Source organism: Typopeltis vanoorti, chromosome 7 (genome assembly GCF_054136105.1).
Source record: "Typopeltis vanoorti isolate ZY-2024b chromosome 7, IOZ_Tvanoo_1.0, whole genome shotgun sequence".
In the NCBI taxonomy this organism is placed as follows: Eukaryota; Metazoa; Arthropoda; class Arachnida; order Uropygi; family Thelyphonidae; genus Typopeltis; species Typopeltis vanoorti.
In genome coordinates this window covers 92,079,121-92,094,487 of record NC_143555.1, presented here as the reverse complement: position 1 = coordinate 92,094,487, position 15,367 = coordinate 92,079,121, and the positions used below count along the sequence as shown (strand labels likewise).

The 15,367-nt window shown below is 36.3% G+C and overlaps 1 protein-coding gene across 1 annotated transcript in view; it reads right to left on the bottom strand.

The window, feature by feature from the left end:
* Positions 1-15,367, bottom strand: part of Ufsp2 (UFM1 specific peptidase 2) — a 245,905-nt gene that overhangs the window by 53,772 nt on the left and 176,766 nt on the right. Inside the window, exon 10 of the mRNA XM_090396020.1 lies at positions 8,927-9,025. Within this exon, the coding sequence (XP_090252146.1) occupies positions 8,927-9,025 (99 nt within the window). The remainder of the gene's footprint in view (positions 1-8,926; positions 9,026-15,367) is intronic.

The following is a 15,367-nucleotide window of genomic DNA, read 5'->3' as shown; positions in this document are numbered from 1 at the left end:
AAGTAACTGAACCTTTGCTACTATTTTACACTAAAATAAATGGGTATGTTCCCCAAGTGATTTACGTTTGTAACAGCTGTCTTGCAAACGATTTATGAAATAAATTATCTGAAATATCCGCAGATTGCTTAGGTCTATCCCCCCCCCCCCCAAAAAAAAAGAAGATTATGAAACGCATATGCACTTTTTCTTTGAAAATAATTCAAATCCTCTTTTTCAAGATAACTGTATGATTTAATTTCTAATTTTTGATAATAAAAGTGAAACTGATCATTATAAATTAAGCAATTATTTTGGCATAAATAATGGATAAGCATGTAAACGAAATATCAGTATTTCTGTTAGAATATAGGTAATCAACAATCGAAAAGGAAACAAGACATTCTTGACATATTCTGCACTACAGCCTGGGGCACTTTAGTGTTCTCCCCTTTCTTCTCAATAGCACTGAGAGTAATAAGCCTTCAACTTTTCCTCCAGCTAAGAGGATATTACCAAGTATTTAGAAGACGTAGATTATTTCAGAAATAGCTTCCAGCAGCAGAAGTAATATTTAGATTTTTTTAAAGAGAAACAAACAAAAATAATACTACTGAACATTCTTTTGTGTGGTATGCATATAAACAATTTTGCATGGTGAAAATATAGCATATTATTTCTAAAATTTCACATAATTTCAGCGGGCATTAGAACAGCTGGTTTTAGATTGCAAATAAATAGAACAGAATTAGAAGTTTCACAATACAATCTGATTGCCGTATATCTTTTGTCAAAATGGTAAAATGAAGTAATTGATTTTGAATGCTGTCTAGAAAAGCTTTCAAACCTGTGAGTTCTAGGAGAGGATAAGGAGGGGGGGGGGAGCATTAGAAAATCTTCAAAATGAAAAGAATTTTGAATCATTCCGTATATGATATTTTTCCCATTATATTTTCAACATATCTACGAGGATGTGCACTAGATATTATCGTAATATGCATAATACAAATAAATAAATAAATAAATGACGAAGGCGAAGAATCACTGCTAAAATATCATTGGATATAAATTTTTGATACCAAAAAGACACACAATCGGAAACCGAGTAATGCAATGTAGCATTTTAACATTTTTTTTATTTTGTCTTTATGAATAACAAAAAATCGTTTCTAAAACTGAAATATGATGATCCATATAATGCTATTTCGCTAGAAACAAAAGAAAAAGGACATATTTATTTCAATAAATATTGTTTAAAAATAGAAATATTTGACATAATATTTTCAAAGCAAACATTTGAAAATTCTGAAATTCGAAAAAAAATTATTCAATTATTATACGTAAAGTGAAAGATCAATCAGTGCAACTCTTCGGGTGCACTGATTTGTAGAATTACCAAGTATTTATAAGACGTAGATTATTTCAGAAATAGCTTCCAGCAGCAGAAGAAGTAATATTTAGATTTTTTTAAAAGAAAAACAAACACAAATAATACTACTGAACTTTCTTTTGTGTGGTATGCATATAAACAATTTTGCATGGTGAAAATATAGCATATTATTTCTAAAATTTCACATAATTTCAGCTGGTTTTAGATTGCAAATAAATAGAACAGATTTAGAAGCTTCACGATACAATCTGATTGCCGTATATCTTTTGTCAAAATGGTAAAATTAAGTAATTGATTTTGAATGCTGTCTAGAAAAGCTTTCAAACCTGTATAGAAATTTAGAGTAGTTATGCAATTCAGTTCCAGGAGAGAATAAGGAGGGGGGAAAGCATTAGAAAATCTTCAAAATGAGCAAAAATGTTGAATCATTCCGTATATGATATTTTTCACATTATATTTTCAACGTATCTACGAGGATGTGCACTAGATATTATCGTAATATGCATAATACAAATAAATAAATAAATGACGAAGGGGAAGAATCACTGCTAAAATATCATTGGATATAAATTTTTGATACCAAAAAGACACAATCGGAAATGGAGTAAGGCAATTTAGCATTTTAACATTTTTTTTTATTTTGTCTTATGAATAACAAAAAATCGTTTCTAAATCTGAAATGTGATGATCCATATAATGCTATTTCGCTAGAAACGAAAGAAAAAGGACATATTTATTTCAATAAATATTGTTTAAAAATATAAATATTTGACATAATATTTTCAAAGCAAACATTTGAAAATTTTAAAATTTGAAAAAAATTATTCAATTATTATACGTAAAGTGAAAGAACAATCAGTGCAACTCTTCCGGTGCACTGATTTGTAGAATAAAATACACCAAATTTACTATCACTAAATAGATTCATTGCAAAAGCTGATCACTGGTCATTTCAGGATTGATTTTTTTCGCATATGTGAAATTGGTTTAAATTTTTGGGAAGAGACACAATAAATCATTTTAGAGGCAAGAAAGGTCAAATAACTTAGGACAGTAAATGAAATTCTAAGCAACACAATAGACGTAAAGACAGGGGGAGGGGACACAAAGGTCACTCAGCAACAGTTAATACACTAATGCTATAGAATAGCCGTAACAAGATTAACGGCGGAGGAAGGTAATGGCATGATAAAAGGAAGAATGCCGACGAAGTTTTGATCCATAAAAAAAGCTAGGGAGTGTTGAATATTTCATCCACACCGGCTGGTTGGGAGGTTAATATCATTTTTGTTCTAAGTGTTTTTTATCAGAACTTTTCAGCTAAAAACGCTTGGAAAGAAGTCAACGGACACCCTCCCATGGACAAAATATCATGTTGACCTCCCATCAACATGATACCATACTGAGATGGAAATGCTGAGAGTCAACTACAAGTGCCACCTGCAGTGGAGGACCCACCACACTCACAGAACGTGACTGTAACATGCTAAGAAGTATAACATGTAAAACCCATCATTCATCAGCCAACACACTGAATGCAGAGTTCTGGGCATCGACTGGAATATGAATCTGCACAAGAACATTCAGAATCAAGGCTCACATTGTGAGTTTCCATGGTAGAACTGCAATATGCAAACCCCACAATACCCATAATACCCATAATTGCTCCATAACACAGCTTTCCAAGCTGTGTTATGGAGAATTAATCACAAGCAGGTGGACAAGTGTGGGGTTTGGTGGAGCGCAGTGAATGTCTCTTAAGAGAGTGTATAACCCCAACTATAAAATTTAGAGGTGGTAGTGTGATGGATGGTCCTGTTTTTCCTCGTTTGGCCTCAGACTCTGTTTGTGGTGCCACAAACATTGAAATTCGAGGTTTCTAAACAATCTGGACAATGAAATGCTTCCTATTTTGCAGCATTTCTATGGAACTGATCACCATCTCTTTCAGCAAGACAATGCACTGCATGAATGTCACTACACTTGACTGGCCACAGAGCCATAATTTCAATCCTATTGAAGATCTGTGGAATGAAGTGGAGTGTCAGGTGGGGTCAAGGAATATCCACCCCACAACAGTCCAGGACCTCATTACATGCCTACAGGAAGAACAGGCCAAAATTCCCAAATAGGATTACTGCAATCGTCGCAGCGAAAGGGGGTTGTGCATCTTATTTAAGTTGGCTCCATGTTTGTTCCTCACACTATGGTGTCCATTGATTTCTTTCCAAGCAGTATATACTCTTTCTGCACAGAAGTTCTCATATGACTAGTTACAACTCAAGTGATCACCTCATGGTCACTCTTGCCAAAAAAATCATATACCGCAGTCGCAATCACATCTTCTGGTGAATGATCAGATCTAAGACTCTAAAGCCTTGTGTGATTTCCATTACATATTTTCCAAGATATCTGTTTCTCAATAACTCAAGAAATTCATTCTCCTTATTCCCATATATTATCTCTTTATTAAAATCGATATTACCATAATTAAAATGGGGGTGGAGGTGGATATGATAAAATATTTAGTTGGGCTGTTATCATAGGCCTGGTAATGAGAGGTGGTGAGAAAGAAATGGGTAGGCAAATTAGTCTAGCTAATAAGAAAAGAGTTATCATTATGGCCAATTTCAATTATGGTAATATAAGATGAAATTAAGAGACAGAATCTAGAGACAAAGAGAACGAATTTCTTGAGTTTTTGAAGGACAACTAACTTAGGCAGTACAGAACAGAGGCTACAAGAGGATCAAGGATCTATTTGATTATCTCGTCAGAAGATGCTGTTGTAAATGAATATCCTATGTCACCTGTATATACTCTCTTACTCCACTGGTATCTATCCCACAGCCTAGAAATTGGCCTATTATTCAACCCATTCCTAAAAAGGATTACAAATTACTACTGTCAAACTACTGCCCCTATCTCACTCATCTCAGTTCTACCTAAAGTAATGAAGAGAACCATCAGTTCCTGGCTCCTACACTACCTTGAAGGCACCCAGCTAATAAACAATCCCCAGTATGAATTCCATTGCTGCTGATCTACAGGATATCTACTCACATATATCACCCATCTCTGGACAAATGCAATGGAGAAGTTTGGTGAATCTCAAGTGGTTGCATTTGATATCTCCAAAGCTTTTGACTGGTTTTGGCACAAAGACAAGTCCCATCATTTGGTCTGTCTCAGGACTTCTGTAGTTGGACTGCCAGCTTTCTGTTTGGATGTACACTATGTGTGATGGTGGATGGTTTCTTATCTTCTCACCATTCAACTAATCCGGGATTCCACAAGGTTCTGTCCTCTCACCAGCCCTCTTCCTTCTATATATATATATATATATATATCAATGATTTACTTCAGTTGGCCTCCAATCCAATACACAGTTTTGCAGATGGCAGCACATTGCACTTCTCCCTTTCATTTGATAAATCTTACTCTACACAACTCAGTTCAAACCATAGAAAATCAACCACCACTGTCCTCAATTCTGATCTCCAAGCCATCCTCCAATGGAGTTCAGATAATCTCATCAAGTTCGACACTAGTAAAACCCAATTCTGTCTTATTTCTCACAAAAAAGAACCATTTTCTCCTTGTATTATTTTTGACACTCAAATATTCAGACAAGATGGGATTTCTCTTCTTGGAATCACCCTGACATCAAGCCTGTCCTGGCATAAACACATCACAAACATTGCATCCTCAGCTTCTAAAAAACTAGGATTTCTCTTTCGCTTAAGATATTACTTTATTTCTGAACAGCTGTTAACCTTATACAAATCACAAATCCACCTAGCTGAATACTGCTCTAACATTTGGAGTGGGGCTCCTAAGAGTTTCCTCAAAATGCTTGACTCAATACAGAGGCAATCAGATTGATTATTAACCCACCTCTTACCAACTCTCTCCTCCTGCTTTTGCACAGGCATTTGGTTTCTGCATTATATGTATTCTTTAAATATTTCCATGGCAAATATTCATCTGAAATATCATCAATAATTCCCCCCACTCAGTATTAAGTTCATTGGAACATGTGCAGCTGCCACCCAACATCCCTTCACAGTACATCTTGAAACCCGCAGAACAAGTTTTTTTCCCTCCTCCTTCATCCTTGCTACTGCTATATTGGTCTTCCTCCCCCGATGTGTTTCCCAAAGAACACAATATACAGTCCTTTAAATCAAATGTATCCTTTTCTCAACCAACTTGGTTCTAGCATACTACAGGCTTAAAAAATCATCCCAAATTCCTTTTATAGTATTCTTTTCTCAATTTCTGTAAGCATTTTCTTTAACTCAAGAATATTTTGCTGCTTGTATGATATATATTCTTACCAAAGTTTTACTATTACAGTTGCTACTTTTACTACTACTGTTTGTTACTTTTACATAGCTTTTTTTTTTAAATGTCTCTCTACATTCCCTGCAGGCATAGGCTGAACTTAGTTGTTGGAACTTCAGATATATTTTCTTTTTTTCGGGACTGATCTTTAACTTCTTCGTCAGTCTATTAATGCAAAGAATTTCACCATATCTGGATGAATCAGTCAATGTTTTCTTCAAATTTTTCCTATAAGTGTTCAAGTTCTGGCTCTTGTTTTCAAATTCTATTTTTTCTCTCTCTCTCTTTTGAATATATTTGTACATTTGAGTTTACAGTTTACCTCTAAAAGTTACTCAACTTTGATGATATTTTTCCGCCCACAAATGGGCGGAACTTTGCAGTAACCTGGATCCAAGAAAAGACAGCCAACACTGGAATATTATTAGAATCCTAGACAATATCAAAAAAGAGAACCAACAGAAAACAAACTTCATCATAAATGCTGGCAAACAAGCTATTACAGATCAAGAAATTGCAAACACACTGGCAAAAACCTATTCAAACAACTCCAAACTTCAGTATAACAGAGAGGACAAGCCCCTCAATAAACTCACAAGTCAAATGCTAAAACAAGCAAGAACATACCAAACTAATGACATCTTCTCCGAAGAATTTACACTAAGTGAACTAAATTCATCAATCGAGAAAACTGCACCTAATAAATCCCCTGGTAATGATCTTATCTTTGGTCATATGGTCAAACACCTTGGCAAAAATGCCAAAGAACAACTTCTGGACATTCTCAATACCTCTTGGCGAACGGGCAAACTTCCAAAAGAATGGAAAAAATCAGTTATTGTACCCATCCTGAAACCTGACAAAAATGCTGCAGAATGTCAAAGTTACAGACCTATCGCATTAACTAGCATACTTTGTAAAATTACTGAAAGAATCATACACTCCAGGCTTATGCACTGGCTGACAAAAAATAAGAAAATCAACTACTACCAAACTGCTTATAGAACTCGTCATTCGACAACAGATCAATTATTCCATTTCTGCCAAACAATAATAGACTCATTTCAGGAAAAACCAACAAAAAAGACAACTGCCATATTCCTTGATATGACTGCTGCTTTTGATCGTGTTTGGATCAAAAAATTAATACAAACAATACATGATATTGGAATTAGAGGAAACGCTTTAATCTGGATTGCTGATTTCATCAGAGGAAGAAAGATCAAAGTCAGAATCAATACAGCAATATCAAAAGAGCGGGGAACCTGGGCTGGTGTTCCCCAGGGCTCAGTACTCAGTCCCTTACTATTCCTTCTATATGTCAATAATATTCATCCCTACCTTACAGAAGACACAAAAGTAACTTGCTATGCAGATGATATAGCCATCTGGCACACTAGTGCTAAAATCAAAGAATCAGAGGAAATTCTAAACAAATCCATGAGAGGATTAGAAAAATGGTCAAACGAACTCAAACTTAAAATCAACCCAGACAAAACAAAACTGAGTACATTTAGTACAGACAGGAAAAATAGACATTCCTACAATCCCAAAGTCATGATCAATAACAAGCTAATTGAAAAAGTCACAAATCCAAAATACCTTGGTATTACGCTTGATCAGGAATTACGTTTTGCACAACACATCTCTAACACTTCCAACAGAGCTCTAAAAAAATTAAATATACTGAAAAGGCTTTGTGGAACAAATTGGGGTGCAAAGCCAAAAATCCTCAAAACTACTTACACTACACTAATAAGGCCAATAATGGAATATGCAGCACCTATCTGGTCACCTTCGGCTTCATCGGTAAAGAAAAACCTAGACAAAATACAAGCAAAAGCATCCAAGATTATCATTGGTGCAGTCTCATCCACTAACAACATCAGAGCCCAACAGGAATGTGGGCTTGACCTGCTGGAGGACAGACGAAAATTTGCCACCATAAAATTCATAAATAATATCAGAAGCTACCAAAGTGATCATGTCTCCCTAAAAACCTATGAACATTGGAACCAAATTTGCAGACTTCACAGATCATCGACTTTACAATATGATGACACTATCAGGAAAGAAATAGGTCTTGATCAGCTAAATGTCCACATAAACAAAGAACCTCTATTTTCCAGTCCTTTACCTTCAAATACCTTCATAAATCTAAACCTTACCAAACTCTGTACAAAAAAAGAACCAAAAGAAATGCTTAAAGAAAAAGGCCTAAATACCATCAACCTTCTTTCATCCTCCAAACAGGTTATTTGTTATACCGATGGATCATCAGACACCAATATGATTAATGGAGGCGCTGGTGTTCTCCTTCTACTCCCGAAAGGTGAAAAACTTTCAATAAAAGTTGGATCTGGGAGAATCGCTTCCAATTTTACCAGCGAACTCTACGCAATAATTAAAGCACTAGAAGCCTACTTAAATCTATCATCATCTCAACAATCTGAAGGAATTATAATTTACAGTGACTCAAGATCAGCTATGGAGGCAATCAAAAATGGCAATACCAAGCTCACACAAGACATCCATAAACTCTTAAATCATCTAAAGTGTTTAGGTAAAAGTTGCATTCTACAATGGATTCCTGCTCATGTAGGCATTGATCACAACGAAGCAGCTGATAAATTAGCAAAAGAGGCCAGAGAACTCAACCAAGAAACTCATATGATAACTCTTGCTGATGCCAATGCACTAGCAAAAGCTAAACTAATTCCATTGAAATCAGTGATACAACATCAAATTCCCGAGATCAATGCTGACAGAAGGACCTCCACTACGATAGCAAGACTACGAACAGGACATTATAGAGGAATGAAGATCAATACAGATGATACGAGAACATATAGAAACTGCAACAACTGCCCCAATACGGAACTGACACCCACTCACATCTTTACCTGTCCAGCAATTACAGCAGCCTTGCAAGAAATAGATCCTAATCCTGAACAACAGCTCTATACAAACAAAATCACAGACATAGCCAAAGCAGTACGAGGAGCGCACGGAAACATCTAAGACTCTTCAAAGGACAAGACAACAACAACAACATGATATTTTTCGTGTCAATATAATATTCATTTTTATCCTACTCTAAACTAAATGATAACCACTTTCTATTTCAAATGTCTTATATATATATATATATATATATATATATATATATATATATATATATATATATATATATATATATATAGTACTTACATTTATAAGGCTGCTCAAGCAAAAGCTGACCTCTTGTGAGCCTATCCACTGACAAGAACCTACAAATGCTGAAGGCTTATCTCCTATGTCTACTAGTGCCTGAAAGGCAAGTTAATTATGTAAATTTTTAATGCATTCTAATCACGACAGAAAAATAATCAAAATAATATAATTCATATACACATTGATACTGTGAGAGAACTTTAAAAGGTTTCACAGTAAAAGCACTGCACTTTTTTTTTTTTTTTTTTTTGAATGAAGCTAGAATTCAAATGGCAAGTGAACTGCCTGGAAAAATTATTAGAGAAGATAACTAGCAAAAGAAGAGCAATATGTAATTTTTAGATTGATTTCTGTTTATATAAAATTAAAAATTCCATGCAGCCTATTTTTGTCAAAGACAATCTAACTGAGGGTATAGGTTCAGTGAATCTACACCCTCAGTTAGATTTCATTTCATTTTATCGAAATGAGAGATAAGGTTTACTTACTCTGAAATGAATGGCGCTGAATGATAAATTGCATGAAATGTTCTAGGAGCTATTCATATATAGTCTGACCACATAAGTGAGAGCTGTCATTGGCAGACTGCCAAGAAGAGTTAATTCATGTTGAAGGGGAGAAAGAAATAAGGCAATGTACGAACTGGTCACCAACACACGAAATCATGTGCTTTATATGTAAAATTTTCCGACTGTTATACAAGCAAAATAGTTCCCACTTTAAAAACTACAATGATTATAAAAGATAAGTTAATTTTCTGACATGTAATAATAAACACTCATCCCACAATACAGATTGATTACCCTATTATCAGAATGGATTCTCCTTCTTTTGACATGTGCAGAAGTGTCGAAGGGTCTCGTGTCTGTGGGTATACTCTCCCTTGCAGAAGAACAGACATGTAACTTACACTCAAGCTCTGAGTGAATAAGTGCATGATAAAGGAGAAGAAACATAAATCAACATCCCATTCTGTAAAGGATAGAGAGCAAAGGAAAAATTCTCCTAGAAAAACATCATGCACCCTATTTTTGTCAAAGGCAACCTAACTGAGGTATAGGTTCAGTGAAAATGGTAAAGGAAAAAATTGCTATTCTATCAAAATGAAAGGCTAGGTTTACTTGCTCTGAAATGAATGGTGTTGAATGGTAAATTGCATGAAATGTTCTATGAGCTATTCATATACCTTGATGATGGATAGAATCCAGCAAGATACCCTCCCTTGCAGAAGAACAGACATGTATAAGTTACATGTATAAGTACAAGTTACATGTCAGAACAAGCTCTGAGTGAATAAGTGCATGATAAAGGAGAAGGAAAATAAATCAGCATCCCATTCTGTAAAAAACAGAGAATATTCAAAGCTCTCTTGCACTTTTCTCTTAGTTAACAAATATGTGCACTTTGAATTCAGATTTTTGAGTATGTCTGGAGATGAAAAAAAAAAGTTACCTAATTGGACTAAGGAGACTGCAGATATAAGTAGAAAAAAGTAAATTGTTATGTCTACACACAAATACCAGCAGCATCATGAACCAAGGACCTGAGTTTGTTGCTTTGATGAATATGCTGTGGCAAGAAGGCATTAGTTGAAACCTAGCTATCAGATTCAGATGTTGTAACTGGAATTGAGTTTAAAGAGTACAGTATTTTTAGGATGGACAGAACAAATATAAGGAGAAAGAGAGAGAGAGAGAGAGGGGAGGGGGATATTACTAATAACATCCGATGATTTGCAATGCTGAAGATGATGAACTGTTCTTCTTCAGATTCATTCCCACTCAAGCAGGGTCACTGCAGCAGATCGACTTCCTCCATTCAGTTCTGTCTAAGGCAATATTCTCTTCTAGTCTGAAGTCATGGAAATCCCCCTCTCAAGCTGTCCAGCCATTGTTGTTCAAGTCTCCCCTTACTTCCTTTTCCTTCATCTCCAGCTCTCTCCTTCCCATTTAGCTTTTGTCTTGACACATAACGTGATCAAACCACCTCAGCCTCGATTCTCTAATCTTCTCAGAGAGATACTTGGGAGACCTTCATTGTCCTCCAGATCAGTGAGTTTTTTATTTTGTCCAATCTTGTTATACCACCTGAAAGTCCCAGCATTCTCATTTCAGCTACATCCATTCTCTTCTCCCATCTCTTGGTCATCTGCAAGGTCTGCCATACATCCGTGCTGCTCTTACTACCATTTTGTAGATCTTTCCTTTTAACTTGCTAGACACTTTGTGTCACATGAGATACCTGAAACCTTCTTTTAGTTTATCCACCCTGATCAGATCCTCCTATTGGGTTCTGAGTCCAGGGTATCCATCACTTTGGATACGTGATCCTAGGTATGCGAACCTAGACACTTATGGTATGTCTGTACCCTGTAATGTTATACTCCTTGCTGCTTCGCTACAAGACATGTACTCTCTTATTTCTCATCCTCAAGCCACTATCTTCCAAAGCTTTCCTCCCTTGTGCAAGTCTTTCTTCTGTTTCCTGCTCAGACTTTGCGCAAATCTCCACAAACATCATCATCCAGGGTGATTCAATTCTTACCATCGATCAACATCCAAGAGAATGACAAATAACAAGGGGCTCAAAGCTGACCCTTGATAACCCCTCCCCACTTTTACTGGGAATGCCTCAGTAGTTTCTGCTCCACATCTTGCCCTTGTTTTGCTACCATCATACATGTCTTGTGCAAGATGTACATACTTTTCAGGGATCATTTTCTTCCTCATCTTCTTCATATCACTCTTCTCTTAGGACTCTAAATGCAAATAATAGCAATAATAGTAATAATGTTATGTAGTGGTGAGTTTGAGGTTATCTGGTTTGAGGACGGAGAGCTAACAATGAAGCATATGGTGGGAGTGTTGCTACTGGAAGTTTGTTGTTGGGGATAATGAAATGCAGTGGCAAATTACCCTGATGAGTAACTGATTGGGCAGCAATGAAAACTCATGATAAGAATGAATGAGAATTTTGTGAGCTGTTGCAAGACAATTTTCTTGAGCAACATGTGAAAGAAAAAACTCGTGGTCAAAGAGTATTAGATATTATCATAGCATCACATGGGGTCTCAGTTAAGAATATGAACTGTTTTGCCACTTAGTTGGTGACAGTGATCATGCTGCAGTGACCTTGGAAGTAGCTAAGTATATGGAAGTTCCAATTAAGACAGTTTACATGCTGAACCACAAAGGTGGAAAGTTTGACAAATATAAGAGAATACTGCCTTTGGTTCTACAGTATTGAATGGGAAAAAGATCAGGAACACATAGGAAGCGTTGAAAAGGAGCTCAATTGAAATATCTGAATGTGTTCCTAGAAGTCAAAGAACAAAGAGGGTGGGAGTGAAATGAATGTGCAGCCTTATAAAGCAAGAAGTCCATAAAGGAAAAGATAACACAGATAAGGGCACCAATTATGGAGAAATTGGAAAGGATGTTGACCCAATGTTGATGCTGTTCTGTTATCCACCTTGATTATCTAGGCTAAAGCAAAAAGTGTGTTTGATGATTTGAATGCTATAGATCCTGATCCTAAAGTGCAATCTTTTGCTGCAAGTGCTGGGTGGTTTGAACGTTTCAAGGTGCGACATGGATTCCATAATCTCAAGCTGACTGACGAGGCTGCGAGAGCTGATGTTGTTGTTGCTGCTGCTGAGAACTTTCCAGCAAAATTTCTAAATGTTCAGGAACATGGTTATTTGCCTCAGCAAGTGTTCAATCTCGATGAAACAGGATTGTTCTGGAAGCATATGTCTAGTAGAACATTTCTATCAGTGCAAGAAAAGAGGGCCTCAGGTTTTAAAGCGTCCAAGAACCATCTCACTTTGCTGTTAGCAGGAAATACACCTGGAGATCATAAAACTAAACCACTGATGGTTTATCACTCCGAAAACTCATGCACACTCAAGGGCTACTCAAAGGAGGATTTGCTGTTGTATGCCAGTCAAATAAAAAAGCATGGATTACCGGAGCTGTGTTTGAGTCCTACTTTTGCAATGAACTGTGTCGTGAATTAAAGGCTTATTGTGACAAGATAAATATACCCTTCAAAATTCTTCTGCTTCTGGAAAATGCACCAGGACAACCTCCAAGCATCACTGAAATTGATGAGCATATCAAAGTTATTTTTCTGCCACCAAATACAACATCCCTCATTTAACCCATGGATCAGGGTGTTATTGCAACTTTCAAGAGCTATTATCTCTGCAGAACATTTCTGCAGCTAGTTCAAGCTACATGTATCGATGATGAAGATAAAATTTCAGTGCAAGAATTTTGGAAAAAATATGGTGATAAAAATGGCAATTAACAACATTGGAGAGGCATGGGCAGAAGTTAAGCAGTCCTGCATGAAGGGAGTTTGGAAGAAAGTTTGGCCTGGAGCTTCTGATTCTAATGATTTTGATCCTGAAAGTGAGCTTGCCAACTCAAGATATGACATAGTTAAAATGGCAAAATCCATTTGATTTGAGAAAGTAGATGAGACAAATGTGGATGAACTGCTCGAGTCCCACTCATCTGAGTTCACTAATGAAGACCTTCTGGAAATGGAAAAACAACATGAATGGTGAAATTCAGGAGCCCTTTGTTGCTGAGCCCATCAAACAGCTTTCAACAAAAGAAATGAGTGAATTTTTTAAATGCACTGACAGTACAATCAGAATAATTGAAGAAAATGATTCTAATGAGACTAGAAGCACCAAAGTTGCGAGAGAAACTTTGGCGCTTTATACAAAGAACTTTATAGAGAGAGGAACAATGCTGCCCATCAGCTGAGTCTCGACTATTTCATTAAAAAAGTTGAAGATCATCAGCCTATCATCCCAGGGACTTCAAGAGAGCAAGGGAGTGATGATCCAGACTCGCCAGACCAAGTCCATTCATTATCCGATTGAAGGCTGTCAGAAGTATGAAGCGTTTAGGTGTTTATGACATTGTATTAATTAAATTCATTCATCCAACCATTTCATTCATTAAAATTTGTGTGTTTTGTTTATAAGTTTAAATAATACATTCATTAAAATTTCTTTTGCTCACATGTGTAAAGTTTTCATTTTTTTTATCTTTCTGAAGAAACCCCTATCCCTATCTCACCCATGCTGAATCCAACTCACTTTACGCGATTTCGTGTTACGCGATTATTTCATAGAACCAATTAATTGCGTAAAGCGATTAATTGGTTCTATGAAAATTAAATAAGAGTATGAAATGAAATTTGCTGTGCAGGCTAAAAGGTACCCACAAGAATTTTATCATTATGCCACAAGTAAAAAAAAAAGAATGAATGTGGAAGAACAGCTTTATTGAATGAACAATCTCATCTGCTTTAGTACCTTTGTGTTGAAAGCAGATGAGATTGTTCAAATAATGAGTGCTACTAAGGTCTATCAACCAAGTGTATGTAACATGGCTCACAGTGCTACTAGTACAGTGGATGAAGATTAAGACATAGAGGTACATGAGAAGGAGGTTCAAGAGCTGCTGCATAAACCTGGATAAGAATTTAGCAACAGGTGGGATATTAGCATGTATGCTAGAAGAACATTTAGCTGAACTGCATAGGCCTGACTCTTTTGTATAACTTGAGTCTCAGTTCAGGGAAGGAAAGAAATGCATGACAGTTCTATTGTATGAAGATGGTGCATAGACTGATATGTTAAACCATCACTCTATAAATATTGTGAAGATTTTAGAGAAGTTGGTAAGAATTCATTTCGGCAAATTAAGGAGCCCACAATCGTGTGAGGAATAATTATTTTAATTTCCTGACAGTTTGACCTTCATATTAAGGTCATCATCTGGAGTATACAAATATATAGACAAAGAACAAGCTATAATTGCAAATTATATTTCAAACAGTATGACAAAGTGACATCCGCGCGGTTAGCCTAGTGGCTTTGCGCTTCGCAACCATATGCCTGGGGAAGGAGTGTCCTAGGTTCGATTCCCGTCGGAGACGTGAGGAGCTGAAGGATCTTCCTCAGCCATAGCCAAGTTAGCCGGTCTTGGGCGCGGGCAGTAGGGTTTTTTCCGCCAGTTTATCTGGTGTTTTTCATCCCGCAAGCAGGCAAACCGGCCCCTTGAACACACAAGGATACAGCCAAGAATACCTTGAGGCATAGGAGTGACCATTCTAGTCTCGTACTTTGGTTACGAAATCCAAGCATGCTTGGAAGGTTGTGGGCCTTAAAGGCCTGTTAAAGCCATTGGGATAGATAGATGACAAAGTGACAATGATTTGATCAACTGTTATTCTATTGGCCTGAGTTCAAACTGAGTTTGGAAAAAAAAAATTACATCAAAGCTATATCCTATTTATAACATCATCAGAGAACAAATATTCATATAAATACTTTTAATACAGCAAAACTGGTATCTTGATAATTTAACATAAGTGTTTGTTATTTTTGTGCTCAAGTTTGGTCCCCAGGATTTG